The sequence below is a fragment of the Carassius auratus genome, chromosome 16 (genome assembly GCF_003368295.1).
Source record: "Carassius auratus strain Wakin chromosome 16, ASM336829v1, whole genome shotgun sequence".
Lineage (NCBI taxonomy): Eukaryota > Metazoa > Chordata > Actinopteri > Cypriniformes > Cyprinidae > Carassius > Carassius auratus.
The window spans coordinates 27691006-27709684 of NC_039258.1; the positions used below are offsets into that span (position 1 = coordinate 27691006).

The 18679-nt window shown below is 38.7% G+C and overlaps 2 protein-coding genes across 5 annotated transcripts in view; one reads left to right on the plus strand and one right to left on the minus strand.

Annotated features, from left to right (window-relative positions):
• The window catches only part of cadm4 (cell adhesion molecule 4), a 129197-nt gene extending 119757 nt beyond the window's left edge, over positions 1-9440 (plus strand). For all 4 annotated transcript variants that reach the window (XM_026285052.1, XM_026285050.1, XM_026285049.1 and 1 more), the window contains 2 exons: positions 4997-5125; positions 7824-9440. In XM_026285052.1, coding sequence (XP_026140837.1) covers positions 4997-5125; positions 7824-7933 — 239 coding nt within the window. In that variant the 3' untranslated portion in view covers positions 7934-9440. The remainder of the gene's footprint in view (positions 1-4996; positions 5126-7823) is intronic.
• A 145-nt stretch (positions 9441-9585) lies between these two features.
• LOC113116727 (adenosine receptor A2a) lies at positions 9586-18467 on the minus strand. The gene is made up of 3 exons (XM_026285054.1): positions 17828-18467; positions 13639-13984; positions 9586-13444 (listed from the first exon to the last, which is right to left on the minus strand). The coding sequence occupies exons 2-3, from the start codon at positions 13977-13979 to the stop codon at positions 12604-12606; spliced, it is 1182 nt and encodes a 393-aa protein (XP_026140839.1). The 5' UTR covers positions 13980-13984; positions 17828-18467; the 3' UTR covers positions 9586-12603.
• Between the last annotated feature and the right edge of the window lie 212 nt (positions 18468-18679).

The following is an 18679-nucleotide window of genomic DNA, read 5'->3' on the forward strand; positions in this document are numbered from 1 at the left end:
TGTTTTCTACATGCATTTAAAAAAATAATTGTGTTCTACTTTTGTGATTGGTCTGTTCCTTCTGTAAGTGTCTTCAAGCTACAAAGACAGGACATTAAGCTTACTCATCCATCTTTATTCTTTATTACTCTCCATTTCTTTCTTTGGTTTCACAGCTTTTTTTAATTTTAACATTATGGTTTGCTGGCTTGCAAGCACTGTTTTTTTTAATTGTCTTTCACCTCATTTTCCACCTCAACATATGCGAATTCTTCCCTGACGGCTCTGCTCCAATGCTTACTTTGAAAACAGCTTGGTTCCATATGTTTTCTCCTGCTAAATCGCCTAGCTTCTTATCTTCTCATTCATGTTTTTTTGTTTATTAATGTTCCTTGAGATGCATGTGCACACAGTCCTGTTGTCTTCCAAGTGCCCTTGTCATCTGAAGCACTAGGGCCGCTCTCCAGAGGATCTACTCAGCTGCTGCGCCTTGATTTTCATTCAAATTTAAGAGCCTGAGAACAGATGACGAGACACATGCTTAAAGAGAGAGCAAGGAAGGGACCAAAAAAAGACACAGTGACCCCTTAAAAGAGGCCTGGCTCTACACGGCATCGCTTGTCATTCATGATGTTGTGGGATGTGAGGTCAGGTCAGGCGGGAGCCCTTGATCCTCCCGCCTGACAGAACTACTAAGAGACTTCACTGTACTGCAAGACATCAACATCATGCAACACTGCACAAACCTCACACAGCAGATATCAGATGCATTTTCTTCCATTTCCATTTCATGCACCTCAAAGTGCACAGTCATGGAATCTATGATGCTTTTTTTGATTACTCTATCTTTCATATTTTCTCACATACACCTTTTTCTCATTTCTTGCATTCCTCTCTCTGAGTTGCAATGTTTGCAGCAAAAATTGAAGGGATAAAGACTGTGTTTTTCAGAACAGACTAGAAGAGAAAGACAATTGCAAGCAGAAGCGAGAGACGCTCTTTAATGTCACTTCCTCAGCACTGGGTGGCTGGTTTCCTGAAAAGTGTGCATGGAGCAGTGTTAATTTTTCATCGTCTCTGAAACAGATTCCTAATGAAATGTTACTCGACAGCCTGTTCAAAGGCGACCTCCCTCTCTCCAGCTCTCCCGCTGTTTCTGAAGCATTAGCGGTGAAGGGGAAGTGTGTCATTTTTTTGATGTTTAAATACTTTCTCTTATCCCAGCTTAATATGCAGAGACAACTGTAAGTATAGCCATTTGTAGGTTTATTTCCCTTGGAAAATGTAAACACTGGGGCTCTGTGGTGCACATTACCTCAATCAATGGTGTGAGCTTGGGGGCGGGGTTATCAGTTTGGCTTACCAACAGAAGACAGGAATTGTTTTTAAAAGAATTTTTTTTTACACACTTTACCTTTAATTTAAGTGGTCATATGATGTTGCTAAAAAGAACCTGATTTTGTGTATTTGATATAATGTAATGTGATTATGTGGTTTAAGGATTAAAAAAAACATTTTTTGCCACATACTGTACACTATTGTTGCCCTTTCTATTCCTTGTCTTTCTGAAATGTTCAAACATTTTACAAAGCTCATCATTCTGAAAAGCGAGGTGTATGCTGATTGGCCAGCTATCCAGTGCATTTTGATTGGCTGAATGCCTCAAGTGTGTGATGGAAATGTTACGCCTCTTGCCATCCCGGCTTGATGAGACAAAACCAATAAAACCCATTACAAAGGAGGCATTTGTTGCATCCTGTGGGTACGTAATTACTTATTATAATGACTTATACTGTATTTTTTTGCGTTGCGTATCGCACTGCATAAACATAAAACCATGTCTGCATTTGTTATCAGAACAATGACAAACAACAAACAATAATTTACACTGCTGAAAACTCGCATTTGACTCATCAGTGGCAAATTCTTTAAATATGTTGTTAACATACATGATGGGTTCGCTATTTACATGGCGGAATGCCATTTGTCATTTTTAAAAATGTGCACCAGGTTATAGGCGCATATTACTAATGTGCTCTTTAAATAACAAAGAAAAAATATCGCGCCAGACTTTAGACCAGGTTTGAGTTGGTCTATGGCGCAGTCTATTTTTCAGTTCCTTAAATTAGCAACATGCCAACAGTGCACCTGAACACACCTCTTTTTTAGACCAGCACGGCCATGGGCACACAAATTGAAATCACTTCATATGACCCTTTTAATTAGATATATATTATTTAAAAGACATTGTTTACTAACTCTGGTGGTTCCAGATCCATATGCTGTTCTGCAAAACACAAAAGTCTGAAGAATTCTCAAACAGATCTTTTCTGTGTTAGAATTTTCTTCCCAAGGAGGGTTCATAGTGAACATGTCTGTTAAAGAGATAATTTGCCCAAAAACAACAATTCTGTTTTCATTTACTCCCTCTCATGTCATTCCAAACATGTATGAACTTCTTTCTTTGAAGCTTAAATAAGATATTTTGTGGAATCAGTACAAGTCAATAGTAAAAGAAATAGCACTGATTATAAAGATTTTTGTAGATTTTTGAGTTTAAATGCCTTAGTCATGAGCTATTGCAGTTTGTTCCATAGAAATAAAATCATACAGGTTTGGATCCAAGTGAGTGTGAGAGAATGGTGACAGAATTTTTCATTTTTGGCTGAACTATTCCTTTAAGAATTGGTCATTATTACCTAGTGAAAAATAAATATACTAAAATGTATTTGAAATAAATTTATTTCATGCTAAGTATACTACAAATTCATTTAAATATTTATGTGCTTAATAAAGAATACCCTGCAATTGTAGTTTTAATATACTAAACTGGTATAAAAAGTTTGTTCTTAATGCACTTTAATTGTGCGAAAGTAGTGTAGAAGTTCAACTAAAGATAGACCGAAGTATATTTGATAGTGTTAGAGTGGAACTATTGCAAATATACTTCAGGTTCACTTTAAATATCTTGCATTTAAAGAGCCACACAGATGGGAAATCACAAATTACCTGTATTACAGTGTATGATGTAGCTGTCCATCAGTGTAAACAATGTGCAATGTGTTAAACCAAAAAGTACACGATTTATAAAGTTATTGGCTTCTAAAGTAAGGAGTCGACTCTGAATCGCTGTAACGAGTCGTTATAGATTTAAAATCTTTTGCCCATCTCTATGTACGTCACTAGGAACACTTTGCATAATAATCTCCGCCTACCGTCTTGGGAGAAACAAAATTCTGACCTGCCCCACCCCCCCACACAGATGCTCTGGTTGGTGTGATGGCATCATGTCGAAGAGACAGTGTGTTTTTAATTTTAAAGGCAAGTTTGTTTTATTTTCACTGCCAAAAATGAAAATCAGAAGAACCAATGGCTAAAATTCATTTTTACCACAATACCAGAGCAGTAAAACAAATCCCTTTTGTTCGGTTCACAACATTTCACTGATGACTGCTTTTCTAATCTCGGTGAGTACAGCGGGATTTTCAAAGCGTTTGACCATAAAAGAGGGTTCATTACCAAATTTATTTAGAACAACGAGCATCTCCGAATCACAACGCGAAGTATGATTATGAAGTTATGGTTTTGTTTTCTCCCGAGCGTCTTATCAGTATGTGTGCTGTCTGCAGCCTGTCTGCGCCGATCTTCATTTACAAACACGTCATTAAAATGAAGTGTAACTCCGTGAATACTCAACGAAGAGACATGAGAGAGATATCTATAGAAAGCTAAACAAGTGCTGCCGAACAGATATTCTGTGATAAAGTAATCCATATGAAAACAACGCTATGTCTGTTTTTCATGTCTACCTTCGTTATATGTGACCATGCCCCCGCGCTGAACGCTCTATTCAGATTCAAACTGAAGCGCGGCTTGAATACACCCACACAGAAGAAAAAGCAGCGAGACTGTTCAAGTTTTTTTATTTTACTGTTTGCTTCGCGATGAGAGGAATAAGACATAATTCACCCCAAACAGATGCTAACGCATAGTTTACCGTGGAGGTGTGTGCGGAACAACCAATCAAACCTGACTATGTTAGTTGACCAATCAGAACACAGTATGCTACCGAAAGGTGGGGTTTAAGGAAACTGAATCTTTTGAACAGCTTCACGCGAACCGTTTGGGGATCTCTGAGAATTGAGGTAATTTTAAATTGATATTTTGACAAAATGACAATGTTTTTTAACCTTGGATGGATTTAAACCTAATGTACAGGACTTATAAACAGTGATAGGAAGCTTAGAATTTTCATCTTACTGGCTCTTTAAAGGCCAATAATATTCAAAGATCATACAGTTCTCATCCCTAGTGACATTACACTAACACATTTGAGGCTTAATATTAAGAAATGCATTATGCACAAGTAGTACTCCAAATACAGTTTAATTATAATTTGTATATCAGTAAGTCTCTAGCAGTAAATATGTTAAAAGATTTGAACTACTTGGTATGAAATAAATGTATTTTAAATATATTACTTTTTTACTAAGTTTGTTTCTCAGGCTCTCTTGAAAACTTTTTTATTGATGTTGACTTTTGCCCCGCACAAAAACATACAGCACTTTCCTTCCTCACTCCTTCTTGGCATTGTTCTCATTTTGTATGTCACTTTCTCTCTTCTGCTCTCTCTATTTTATGTCTCTCTATTTCTTTCTTTCATTCACTCTGTCTCCATCTGTCCTATTTCGCTCTCCTACCCACCGCTGTGTGGTGTAAACAGGTTGTTAAATATTTAAGGATGCTGTCCAGCCTCATGTGTTGATGATTCTGAGTGTCTGTCTGCCTCTCACTGTTTCCTGTCTGTCAGTGTAGGTAAAACTTTACTGTAAACTTCACACACAGACTCCGGTGGCATCTTTCCTCTGCAGTCATTGTCTCTTTTTACTAATAAAATGCAAGTAGTAAAATAACAGGGTGCATTGATGGGATTTCTTTGTTTTCACAAGTCCCTTTGACTTGTTTGTAGTTACAATGCTAAAGCTAAAACTTTTTTGTGTGCTTGTGTGTGTCTCAGACCCCGGGGCAGTGGTGGAAACCCACAGTGCCGTTCCGTATGCAGTGATCGGGGGCATCCTGGCTGTGCTGGTCTTCACTGTCATCTGTGTGCTCATCGTCACCATCTGGTGCTCCGTCCGACAGAAAGGTGACCTCCTCTCTTCACAAACACTTAACCTGTGGGGACATACTGACATGTGGCACCTCACCTTCTGAGGAGAGCGAAACGGTAGAGAGAGTGTCTGAGGAAGATAAAGGCTGGTTACACTGCACCAACATCAACCAGGTTCTGTAACTCATCCAGTTTGTTGGTGTTTGGTGCAGTGAGAGCCAGTATGAACAAGAATTGAATAAAGGACATTACTAGCTGGTGTTATAAGGTTGGGCTCTACAAAATACCATGCATATTTTTCGAACTATTAAGTCGCACCTGAGTATAAGTCGCATCAGTCCAAAAATACATCATGATGAGGAAAAAAACATATATATAAGTCGCACTAGACTATAAGTCACATTTATTTAGAACCAAGAACCAAGAGAAAACATTACATAGAGAGGGCGCTCTATGTCTTCAGTGTAGACTACAGGAGCACTGAGGAGTATAGAGCGCCCTCTCGCGGCTGGAGATGGTAATGTTTTCGCTTGTTTCATTTCTCTCGGTTCATGTCAAGTTAATTTTGATAAATAAGTTGCACCTGACTATAAGTCGCAGGACCAGCCAAACTATGAAAAAAAGTGTATAAAAGTCTATAAAAACTTATAATCCGGAAAATACTGTATATGATGGTAGAAATATTACTCCGTAGAGCTTTTTACTGTTAAGACTGCAGTAAGTTCTTATCATTGAGCAAACAGGGTGTGTAATGTACTTTGAGCAATTTGAAAATCACAGCGAGATGTGAGGATGAAAAAAGGGTGTAAAGTATATAAGCAAGAGATGCAAAGCAGAGTTTTGTTGTGTTTCACAGGAATAAATATTTTTTAATGCACTGAAAAAGAGAAATGTTATAATATTAATTTTACTGTTTTTACTGTTACTTTGTTTCTGAGTTGAATTTATGCTTTTGGATTCTTTTGGAAATTGTCTCTTGGTTGGGGATAAAGAGATCAAAACTGGTCAAATGTAGTCTGAAATGTAGGTTGCTTGTATTATCTTTTTGGTTGTGGAACTGTTGTGTTAAACCAGTATCGCACTAGTGATCCTGTTGGAGATTTTGATCATCCCCCGACTAAGGTGATGTAACGGATGAGTAAAAAAAATCTGGAGAGAATAGTTGGTGTAGGTGTTTTCTTCTTTTCTTTTCTTTTGATTCCTAAGGCACATATATTTGTGTAAATGTGTTCAGATGAGAAAAAGAAAGAAATAAAGAACGTCTTGTCTATATAGAGATGTAGCCCAGGGAAATGTGGGCACGGCCCTCATGTTTAATTGCCTTTTTTCATCAACCGTATCATGGCACATCTATAAAGAAAACTTAATTACCTCGGCCCTGAACTCTTTAAGAACTTCTGGCCATCTCTGTGTGTCACCATTTCCAATAAAGATCACGGCACCCACAAATTGGGGCGGAGGCAGAGGGCGCGGAGGAACCCAAGCTCACCTGCCAATCTAAGTCACATGCAGTTAGTTCACCCATCGGTGCAGAGACAGAGAGCATTAGGGTTGATCCTGTCTAACCTTGGGGCGGCTGGAAAGGCAGAATGGAAGTGATTAATCTTAGGGCAGAGGAAGAGGTACAATACAGCTCTGATGCATTGTGCTGGTCCTGCGCGGTCCACCACATCACTGTTTTTAATGGCCCCATCAGCCACTGCTGTACACTTGCATTTTAGCAGAGCAAAATGGCACGTACAAAAGATCGATTTTTTTAATTAAATGGTGTCGTGCCGGTGCCACAGAGTCACTTCTGCCCGAGTTATTTCAGTTATTTGTCTCCCAGCCACAGAGGCAAACCCGTTGTGTCATATAATGATGTGAATAAAAAGGTCGCACTTTACCAAATCGCTGACTGTGCAGCAAAATGTCAGAGGTGATTATTCCTAATGAATTTAGTGAATAATTAAAAGTTGATCTGCATAAGTTCCCCCCAATTACAGTAAGATGACTTTTGCTGGCCCTGCAAAAAGAAACGTGATGATGAATGTTTAGATCTGTGCGAGCATGAATCCCCAGGGGACAGTTTCATATTCTGATTGAGGACGCCCGGGTGTAGGTGAAGACACAAGAGGGAGCATGCAAAAGTTATATTGACTGTTATGCATACAAATTAGAATGCACTGAGAATACTTTAGAAGATTATATATATATATATGTATGTATATGTATATATAGATCTAGAGACAGAGAGAGAGGGACACCATGTCTTGGTGTCTATGTGTAAAGTAGTTAATTGTTTTGTTACGGTAATTCGTTTGGAGTAAAAATCCAATCGTGCTTTTATATGGTGGTTTCAAACTACATTTTATTCGTATTTAAATATATTTATTTTTGCTGTTAATAAATATTGTTGTATAAAAAGTGAACACAAATCCCATTAATACGTATTCAGTCAATTATATAATGATGGGAGATTTGAACTAAAAGACTAAACCAAGACCGCATTTTTATCAGTGTTGTCACATGTGTTATAAAAGTGAATAATTAAATATAAACTTGCCCCAGTCTCCTACTGGATGCAAATCAAAACAGGAAGAGACAATAATTAAAACATTAACATTAATTAAGTTCTGTTGTAATAGAAAATATATCTAATTGCTCTCAACAAGTAGTATAATATGTTGTTGTTTTAATTCCTGCAACGAAGTATGAACCTAATTCTGATGAAATTCTCTTTCTTTCTCTCTAGGCTCATATTTGACTCACGAGGCCAGTGGGTTGGATGAACACGGTGAGGTTCAAGAGGCGTTCCTCAACGGAAACGATGCCAGCCAGGGCAAGAAGGAGTACCTACTGTAGCGCCGCCCTAGTGGAGCTCTTCAGAAACACTGGACCGCTGCAGAGTGCACACCGCAACACACACTGTTCCCAAACAGACCCACACACCACCACTACGACAACCAGAGGGAATCACAATCGTGCCATATGAAGATGGAGTGGGAAGGAGAGAACGGAGACAACAATGGAGCGGGGTGGAGAGAGACGAGAGGAGAGGATAATTATTATGATTGAAAGAGACCATCACACACACTCTTTCTGTTTTTACTTGTGAGTACGGTAGACAACTAGCCATAATTGTAGGACCAGGAGAGAAAAGTGTCCATTCAAAACAGGCCGATCCATAACCCGGGTGAAACGGCGTCGCTGTGGGAAGCCGCAAAGGGCTTATGAGCTATTGAATGTCCCAATGTGAGCAAATTGAAATTCCCTGCGTTTGCCAAAGCGTTCAGGCCTCAGAGACTGAGCTGGTAGACAATAAATCCACCAATGACAGCTATGAGAGCTCAGAGCCATCCTCATAAAGTATTCATCTGCGCTTTTCATCCGGCGACTCCATTATCTGCTCACGTTGGCCAAAACCTGTTGAAAAGTTCCTCTCGTTTTGATCCTCTCTCAATGACTCTCCGTTTCCCGCTCTCCGATGCTCCTTCCTCTCCCTCCGCTATCTCTCCACTATTGTTTGTTAATAATTAAGGGATTAGACATGTTCTCTTTCATGAGAAGAATGAATTGGAGCGGACCGCTCACTCTGACGCTGTAAAAAGAGGCTTAATTATTGCAAAGTCATTGGTCATTGGAAACGTGAAACCGTGAGGATCTCAACTTGGGTGAGAAAAAACAGGAAGGAGATTGGTTGTAGAGAACATGTCAGAAATTTCAATATATCTATATTTTTTCTTTTTCGATTACTCTACACAGAAACGCTTACACAATGAAACATATCTCTAAAGTCGTTATTTGTATGAAAAATTCTACAAAGTAAGTTAAATTAATCTTTTAAGAAAAAGGAAAAAAAAAACACATTTACTTTTGCGCGCATTACCCAGCGATGCTATCGTACTAACACAGAACATTAGCTTAGAGGTGCAAAACTGAACAAACTACTGTTACGTCATCTTTAAAAAAACAAAAAAACAAGTCAAAATTAAAAAAAATAGATATTTCGTTTGTCTTTAAAAGATATCAGAGGTCTTAAGTGTTTTTATTAATTATTATTTGGACTATTATAATCGTTGTTATTATTATTATTCTTACTGTTATTATAATTGTAAATGTTATAAATTGTATACTTCCCACGCTTTAGTTTTACCAGTAGAAACAGCCGTGTACCCACTTTTCTCTCTCCTCTTTCATTCTCTTCTGTCCTTCTTGATCCTCTTTGTGTCTTTCCTTCTAGTCGTCCGTCTCCTCTTCGTCTTTCACTTCCTGTTTATTTTGTAGTCTTTGCGTCGCTGTTGATATAGCTAACTGTACATCTTTATAGGGGAAAGATACCAAGCACGACAAAATAAAAAATACTTAAAGACTTTCATGTCAAAGACTGATTTTCTGACTTCGAGAAGCTGACACAATCAAGTTTCAACGGTGGCAATAAAGCAAAGCAGCAGGGAAAAGGGGAGGATATTTTAATTAGAAGAAGCAGCCGGCAGAGATGAAAGCTGTGTGACTGAGATGATGAATCATAAGACTCCTATGACAAAAGAGCAGAGACACCAGAGAGAGAAAGCAGGTGCATTAAAACAGGACTCCTCCATTATTCCACTGTAATCAATATACGATTGTGTCAGAAGTCACTTGCCGAGCGCTCCGGGGAAGGGTGGCTCTACGTTTAAAAGCCGAGGGGAGGATGACTGATCGATGTGTTTGTCCTCTATTGATGGAGAGGCTCTGCAGAAGCCTGTCATAAACAGTAACTGTCACATGGCAATCAAAGCGCACACTGCGTTATCTGCTGTTTTGCTCGCTTTGAGCAGCTCCCTAGATAAAGGACACATGCTAGCAATTTCCTTTTAAGTACGAGTAGAAATACTTGACAAAGCATGATCGGTTGCTAATTTTGGGGTTTCTGTGAAGCGAGTTGACGCTTCAGCAAGCCGGCCAACTCCAAACGGCGAGTTAAAATGACAAATGACAGCCGTAGACTTCATCAGAACTTCATCAATCTCTTGTAATTTTGTTTACAGGACCCCGGCTGGCGTCTCAAAGGCAGATCTGTGGGTCATAAAGCATATGCTGGTCAAACAGGTTTATCCAGGGACGATAAACGGCTACATTCTGTGCGTGATAGATTTGAAGCTTCCCAGCTCCTTGTAATGACCCCATTCAAGAGGATGTGGACTAGAGCAGGTGCGATGAATTGACTGAAGCCGCTTTAGTGATGAAAGATTGTCATATCGGCAGGAAGCTAAAGGCTTTCAAGCGGAGAAAACAATCGAATGGGCTCTCGGTTTCGAAAGAGCTTTTACTTGTTTTTCCTTTTTGACAAGTCCAGCTTCGCTCAATAATTCACCTCGGCTTTGGAGGTTAATGCGGACCTCAATGAGAGAGAAAGGCATTTGCAAGAAAAATGAGTGGAAGACAATGATCAAGAAAGGAAAAAGCGTCAGGCAAATCAAAGTCGGGGCTTTGCAAAGACAAAGCGAGTGAAAAGTAACATTAGATGAAGGATTTCATGCTTGAAACTTGGATGGATAATGGGCGGATTGGGGGAGTGAGACGCCGAGGAGGGAGAGGGAGACACACTGATCACAACACAAATATTCAGATACAAAAGGAGTCATTTCTTACACCAGCGCTGACACAAGTGAGCAAAAAGAATAATCCAATTAGTGTGAAACAGGGCTTTTATTCGAGCTGCACATAAGAAGTATGCATTTAATCAAAACAGCTATGGAACCCTGTTTTCCCTGGGAGTTATTGAGTGGTTAATTATCTCGATGCATTCAGACAGTCTCTCCCACTTGATATGCTATTATAGTTGTTATAATTAAACATTCAGATCAAACCAAAAGCTTGCGCCGGGTTTCAACATTGATGGAACACATTTTAATGTACTATATTTAAGTATGTACAATTATGCAAATATATTGATGTAGTCATATAACAGTCTTCTGAGATGGTTGGTAAAACATTTAATCCTAGAGCATCACTGGGATTAAACAGCGATGGAATATTTATTGGACCATGTGTGCAAAGTGCTTTCTAATGATTCATTACATGTTCAATCGGAAGGGTTTATTTCTGCACCATAGATTGCTTATTTGTTGCTGGTGACAAAACTAAGGTCTGAAGAATATTTCTTGCATATTGTAACAATTGGATCATTTTTCAGCCCCCTGAAGTATTCATTATACCCAAGCCAAAAAGGTCTTATCTGGTAAGCCATGTTCAGGGTATGATAACTCAAGAATTACGATTGCTAGCCTCACAGGAATTGGAAGATTCATACACAAACTTGTTTCCTTCATATCCAAATGGCTCGGTGTCCCTGCTGAGTTCAAGTGTTTTCATAATTGGCCCCTAAAGTTGGAAAAAAGTTACAACTTTTTAGACGTGGGTGGTATTGTTGCCTTAGTCAAAAACACCAAGGATACAAATAAATTTGTTTTGATCTTAAAGCCAAAATCTTGATTCATTTCATCAAATCTGCAAGTCCATTAACTGAATGTGAGATGTTAAAATTTTGGTTTAGTACAATATTTAGCTCATTTTTAGGCACTCGTTAAGCGAATGAAAATGTTTCATGTAACTTTATGTTAATTAGAATAAACTAACCAAATATGACAGAAATGTCATTCACATTGAAATGGGTGGTGTAAAACCTTTGATAATATCAGCCCAGACATGTAAACATTCCATCCGATTGTTTTCTGCAGGTTGGACTTTCTGCGCATGTTCAGACTTTAAGGCAAGTGGATTTCGAATGCAACTTCTAAAAGATGCACCAACCTATTTTTACCTTTGATTATCACACTCCATTATTTTATAAGCGAAGTATTTACTTTAAAATGTCATTTATGTGATTCGCAATTAAATGTCAGCCTTGAAAATATGAAAATGTGCTCAACCTATCGCATACTTAAATGCAGCAGCACAAGATCTCAACACACGTGCAGAAAATCACAGGAGAGACATTTTTCTGAAGAAAACCAAGCAGCAAAGTGCAGTTTACATTGCTTTAAATCCATTCGTCATAGTATATAAGACAGAATGTGTGAATCACAGAATCAAATAGCATATACAAAGCTGCCAAATAGCAGATATGAATAACAACAGAGTTTTAAATCATCAAATGGAAAGACTTCATTGTGAATATAAAAATGTACCCATATGAATAGAACTAATGACTGCAGTCATTAGCTAACAGTATATTTAAATGGCCACATCATAGAGAAATGTGATATGTAGGTGTATAATAATTACAGGGAGCTCAAAAAATTACTCTTATTCTTACTTCAGTTTTAAGTTTTATACAACATAAAAAAGTATGAAGAAAATCATTGTGCAGCAACACGATTCTTTAATTTCATTCTGGAATGATATGGATCGACTCTAAAGCAAACACATTGCAGAAAGCCTAGCATCTGCCATGAGCTATTGGATTAGTTTTACTCAATAGTTTCACGTAACCCATGCAAGGACTCTACAGATAACTTTTGGTGCCAGTGCCCTCTTCACATGACATCCCATCACATATCTGGAGAAGCTTTGGCTTTCAGTGTTGGTCCTGGCTGACTGAAATCTTCCACTGAACGGAAAGCACTCCCCACAGATTTGACTCGAGAGGAGATAACCCTGGAGGTCAGGTTGGGCGCGGATAACAAGGAGCACTCAAAGCCTACCTGCTGAGAGGTGTTGGTGAAGAGAAGAGGTGGCACTAGGCTATACATCTGGAAGAGAACAGAGGCCGTCAGAGAGGTCCAGCTGGGTCTAGCGGCACTCGGGGCGAAGAGTAACAAAGCGTGGGTGATGTGCAGGGGCAGGCAAAGCATTACTAGTAGAGAAATAGAGAGAGCCAATGAGCGAGACCGCGCTGAGCTTCGTTTCTGAGGAAGTGTGGAGCTCGCTGGAACCTGCTGTGGCATGAAACACATCAAGTCCAGATACACACCCGACAGAACCAACAAAGGGATAACAAACACGGTGACAGCATAAACATAAACCATGAAGACTGGACTGAGTGTGGTGTCGGGGGCACAGATGCCCCAATGGCTGCCATGGATTTCAGCATATGTGAAGTTCTCATTGTCCTCTACCAGGAACTTGGAAAGAAATCCTCCGTAAGGCAAGAACTGTCCGATTACGGAGCGATCCTGTGGGTAGGGGCGTTTGGGAGGGAGGGCAGGGGTGGTATAATTGGCTTCCGGCCATTCATCCATCCCCAGTCCAGCCGTATCGTCATCCTCAGATGCTCCCGAGGTATCCAAGGAGTAGGAAACGAAGAACTGGCCGAAGGCGATGATCACTGAAATGACCCAGCAGAGCAGCACTGAGCACAAAACCCGCCTACGAGTGACTAATCCTGCATATCTGAAAGAAACATAAGCTCTGTCCTGAATTTTTACTGTTTAGCATATTCAGCACAATTTAATACTCTGATTTTCTAGTCAGCACAAATCTAGTCTTTAATGTTATTTCACATATGCAAAAATCCCAATAGCTGAGAACTGGCTGAACTTCTCAAACATTAGCACTGTATGCAAGGTCAGGATGTTCACACTCACCTGTTCCCCAGGCGGCTCTGCAGGTGTGCGTTAAGGGTGAGTAGAAGCAGAAGGCACACGGTGAACTGCCTGAGCAGGAGGGGGCAGGAGATCATGGCGATACAGGTGTAAAGGCACTGGGAGCTCCTCAGGTTCAACAGCACAGACACAGGAGCGTCCACAATACTGCCCACCGACCCGACCAAGCAGAGGCAGAGCTTCAGGCATGCAGATGTGCTCCAGCTTCTAGTTCCTGGACCAGCTGCAGCACAGCCAGCAGCCAAGCACAACCTCACACTCACCCCGATTACCAGCACCGCTATTACACACTGAATCAGGGAATATAGCCACATGGAATACATGACCCCTAGGAAGAATGAGAGGGAGATTAAATATGAATATAAGAATTAAATATGAATTCATTAAAGAGTGGCTTTGGATACAGTGTATGCTAAATTGCTGTCATTTTGGTGATATCAACACCAATTGATCCAATTGAAATTTGGTTCTTGCTGCAAACTAAAACACAAATGTGCATCAGAAATTTATATAATATTGACACATTATTTGTCATTTCATTTTACAGTCCAGGCAATCTTCACTTAGGATGCTTCGATCATATAAATATTCTATAAATATTCAAGATATTTACATTTATATAGTAATAATTCTTCTTATAAATATTTAAAATAATGGCATTTATTATTGCTATTATTATTAAAAATTAACAATATATTTTTAGTAGTATAATAATAATTATATAGTTGATTGAATTATAAATAATGTTTTTATTAAATAATATTAAAGGGGTACTCCATCCCAAAATGAAGATTTATAGCGCCATTTTGGCAGATCCGAGCTGCCATCTGATACAGCTCTGATTTGCTAAAATGGCACTACGCTAATTTGAAGGGATACAGAGAAGAGAAATTGTTGAATAAAGTCGTTATTTTTGTTTTCTTCATGTACAAAAATTATTTTCATCACTTCATAATGTTATGGCTGAATCACTGATGGCAGATGGACTATTCTTTCATACTTTCCTGGACCTTGACACTGTTATTTGGCAGTGTATGGGACAGTCCCAAGCCTACCGGTTTTCATCCAAAATGTCTTAAATTGTGTTCCGAAGACAAACAAAGCTTTTACGGGTTTGGAACTACATGGGGGTAAGTAAATTTTTGGGTGGAGTAACCCTTTAATATAAAGAGAGAATATTGTAGAATTTGCTTCACTACTGTCAAGTTTATTTTTATGGGTTCTGCATAACCCAAATCTGTCCAATATGGTTTTACACATGTACACAAATGTATTATTTGTTTAGGCCTACAGGTTGTTATAAATGATCATCCATATATTATTCATATTGTTATTTTAATAGTGATAATATCAGATAGCCTAATATAGCTCAGGACGATGGATTATATTAATAATTGAACAGTATGATTCAAATTATAGCCTAATTCGTTTTCCTTGGGGGCAAAGTTTGACACAGGAATGCGTACAAAGAGAGTTTTACAGGAAGACAATAAAAGACCAGATTCCTGATGGCATTTGTGGTTTACACTTCATTGAAAAGGTTGGCGGAGATTGTTGTGACAGTGCATCCATACAGTGGATGTGATCACAAACTACAGCGTGGAAATGCCTGCAAAGTCACGCACGCAGCAACATCCTCTACGACATCCAGATCACGTACTTGCTTCACTGCTCTGACAGACAGGTTATTTCATTTTGTGTCCAGACAAAGAAAAATGCATAGCCCTATTTGCACAAAAAAAAAAAAAAAAAAAATCATAATATATATATTTTTTAAAAAGCTGTTAAAATATCCCCCGAAACGCTTCAATATGCCACCTGTCTCTTTATCATAATGAGTTTGACCTTTTCGACAGCCACTGACAGTAATCAGTCGGAGAAAGCCCGTAAGTGCTTATAATAATGAACAATGATTGCGCAATCTCTTAATCCACTGCTCCTCACACACACAGGCCGGGCTGCTCTTTTTTCATTGTTTTCCTCACTCATACAAATTGATTAGCTGAAATAATTAATGGTGTAAAAGTTAGAAGTCGTCTCATTGTGCCGCTCCCATTGTAATGCTTGTGCACTTCACTCTCAGCACAATTATTTTCTCTGGCTAATCAACTACGAGTCCTACAGTATATGATACAACAAACACTACACTTGCAGATTCATGGCCCTCCACTGACAAAAAGAACAGGAAATTTGTTCATTATAAAGACCAGCATGTTTACGACTGAATAAAAAGTGAGAGAAACAAGTTGTTCAAGCAGCCTACCGTAATTTGACACGAAGATAAATACGAATCTGTCAGCTCAGAGTTTTCTCTGTCACCCGAAGCTAATTCCGTCGGTCTCAAATGTGTGCGGATGGACAGAGTGAACACATCATCATAAACCATTTTTACCACAGCTCCTCCTTTCAGTACAGTGTGTGCTTATCAATCCATTCAAGTGTGTGAACAAAACTGCCCATTCCATTTGGCCTGTACAAAGGGCAGCTTCGTCACCATAAATATAGCCTACATCAATTTCATTCAGGAACACATAAAGGCCCCAGCTCACATACACACTTTTAGATATGCACAGTCTGAGACAGACAAACACCAGCAGCGATTTGTGCACGCCAGGACGATATCTTTAAAGTAAACAGATATTGCAAGAATGATTGGGGTGAAAGAAGAATGAAGGGGAGAGGAAGAGCTTATCTGTTTGGGAGTTGCAGTGTCGATGCACATGAACTAATTCAGTTCTCAGCAGGGTATGAAATGATAGATTTCTACCACGGTTCAATAAAGCTGCTTCATTGCTTTTCTTTAAGAAAAAACACAAGTTGTACTAATACACAAAACCTCTGTTGAACTTCACAAGAAAGTCTTAAGGTTAGGAAAGTATCCTAGACTTCCTGTTGTTTTCAAAGTAAGGACATACCATTTGTGATGGTGGTCAAAATGACCCCCTTTGGTTTCCACGCAAATTGAGAAAATATGAACTCCTTATATAAAAAAATAGACCCTTGTGTTAGAGGTCAATCTGACTCATAAACTTAGACCAACTACTTTGAATCGTAGTGTGCAAATAACTACAATTAAGTATAGTCATTGTGTAAATAGTATTTCTTTCTGCCTAATTTTTTTTAAGCTTTTGTGAGAGAAAATGGGTTTCTCACATTTACTTTCGATGTTGCAACAGACTAGCGAGCCAGAAAACTAACAAAAACATAATTGTACTGATTTTATGAATGTAGATTTGACTGTCAATAGATGAACAAATAGCAAATTATCCTTCAGAAGTTTCAGGGGATTGAATGAAGAGTCTGATTGAAGTGAATAAGGAAGATTGAAGTGATTGAAATTTATTTAATTGTGTAAACTTCTAGTCTTACATTTCTTAAGTTCTAATGTGTTTTATATGCTAGTCTTTGCAAGCCACAATAAAGGTTTATCTTTTTTTATTTATTTATTATTATTTTTTAACCTGCATCTTTGCTGTCTTTTAGCTGATTTTTTTTTTAATTGCATAGAAACTAAATGCAGGTCATAGTCATCAAAAATTGTTCAGCCTTTCTAAAACACATGTGTGTGTCAACACTTTACATGTACATTCATGACCCTAAATTAGAAAAATTAGATAAAGAAGAAATAAATAGTTTAACCCAGAAGTCTTCAGTCCTGCTCCTGGGAACCCACTGTCCTGTATAGTTTAGTGTCAGCTCTAATCAAACAAACCTAAAGAAGCTAATCAAGCTCTTCTTCAAAATACACAGGCTGGTGTGCTGAGGCGGGTTGAAAATAAACATGACAGAAGCAGGGCTGAAGACCTCTGATTTCACCAGTATTTGTGTGTCATATTGACCACAGCACAATAGACCTTCTTCACACTTGTGATGACGTTTCATGGTTATTAACATAGTATCTAGCTTTTTTATATTATCCTTTAAAAAAGGTGTTTTCCTTGACATTAAATAGAAGAAAACCGGTTAATGCTGCTTTGGTATTTTTAAAATAATGCTGAGGAAGTGACAGAGATAAATTTGACATCTTTCTCTTTTCTGACGATCTCATCAATCTCTATATCCCAATCCCCCCACCCCCCATACTTTCTGTAAAGTCATAGAAAGTTATTGTGGATTTTGTCTTTTGCCATTAAAGCAATTGGAAACTCAAAAATGAAGTTAAAAAGTTTACCCTACTATGACGACTTCTGTTTCTGTGGAACCATGAAACATAAAAAAGTGTCCAAAAAGGAGGGCTAAATCAGGGGTGTCAAACCCTGTTCCTGGGGGGCTGCTGTCCTGCAAAATTTAGCTCAAACCAAGCACACCAGAACCAACTAGTAAAGGCCTTCAGACTAGAAACCTCCAGGCGTCAGACTTGTTTTGTGTATGTTTTGTTCCCCATGTGTTTCCATGCCCTTATTTGGTCCTTCCTGTTCCTGTCCTAATTGTTTCTAATTTAAGTCCAGGTGTTCCCCATTCCGTTCTATTGTTCCCAAGTTTGTCCCATTAGTTTCTGTGCATTTAAACTCTGGGTTTCCCAGTGTTTCTTGTCTGCTGGTAAATGTCACCCCGAAGTTCTGGTGTTTTGTATCTGTGGTTTTTGGATTAAAGTCAAGTTTTGTATCATTCTCTTCTTTCCTTCCTCTGAGTGAATCGTGACACCAGGCAGGTGTGTTGAATGTGAACTCTGCAGGACATCAACCTGCAGGATCGGACCCACTTGGTCTAAAGTGATGGATGCAGTGATGGGCATACTGTGAATTGATCAAAGTCCCATCTGCGTGCAGCCTGCGACTGATGCACTGCATGGCAAAATACCTGTGGAAGTCATACAGGCATGTGTGGTTATTTTTGTTAAAATAATGGTATGCTTCAAATGGTTATTTGTAGCATTCGTTCCATGAAGAATTTAACGTCTATGGAAATTCTTCAGTGCAGAGAAAGTTCTTAAGATTATTCAAATGGTTTTCACAATTAGAATATAATAATTCACTGGAAGGTTCTTTATGGAACCCAAACCACTCTAATTCTACTGATTTTA

Coding starts and splice junctions, on each gene's coding strand:
- LOC113116727 (XM_026285054.1), bottom strand. CDS start 13,979: ATGTATTCCATGTGGCTATATTCCCTGATTCAGTGTGTAATAGCGGTG. Junction 13,445..13,638: donor CAGAGCCGCCTGGGGAACAG/GTGAGTGTGAAC, acceptor TGTTTCTTTCAG/ATATGCAGGATTAGTCACTC.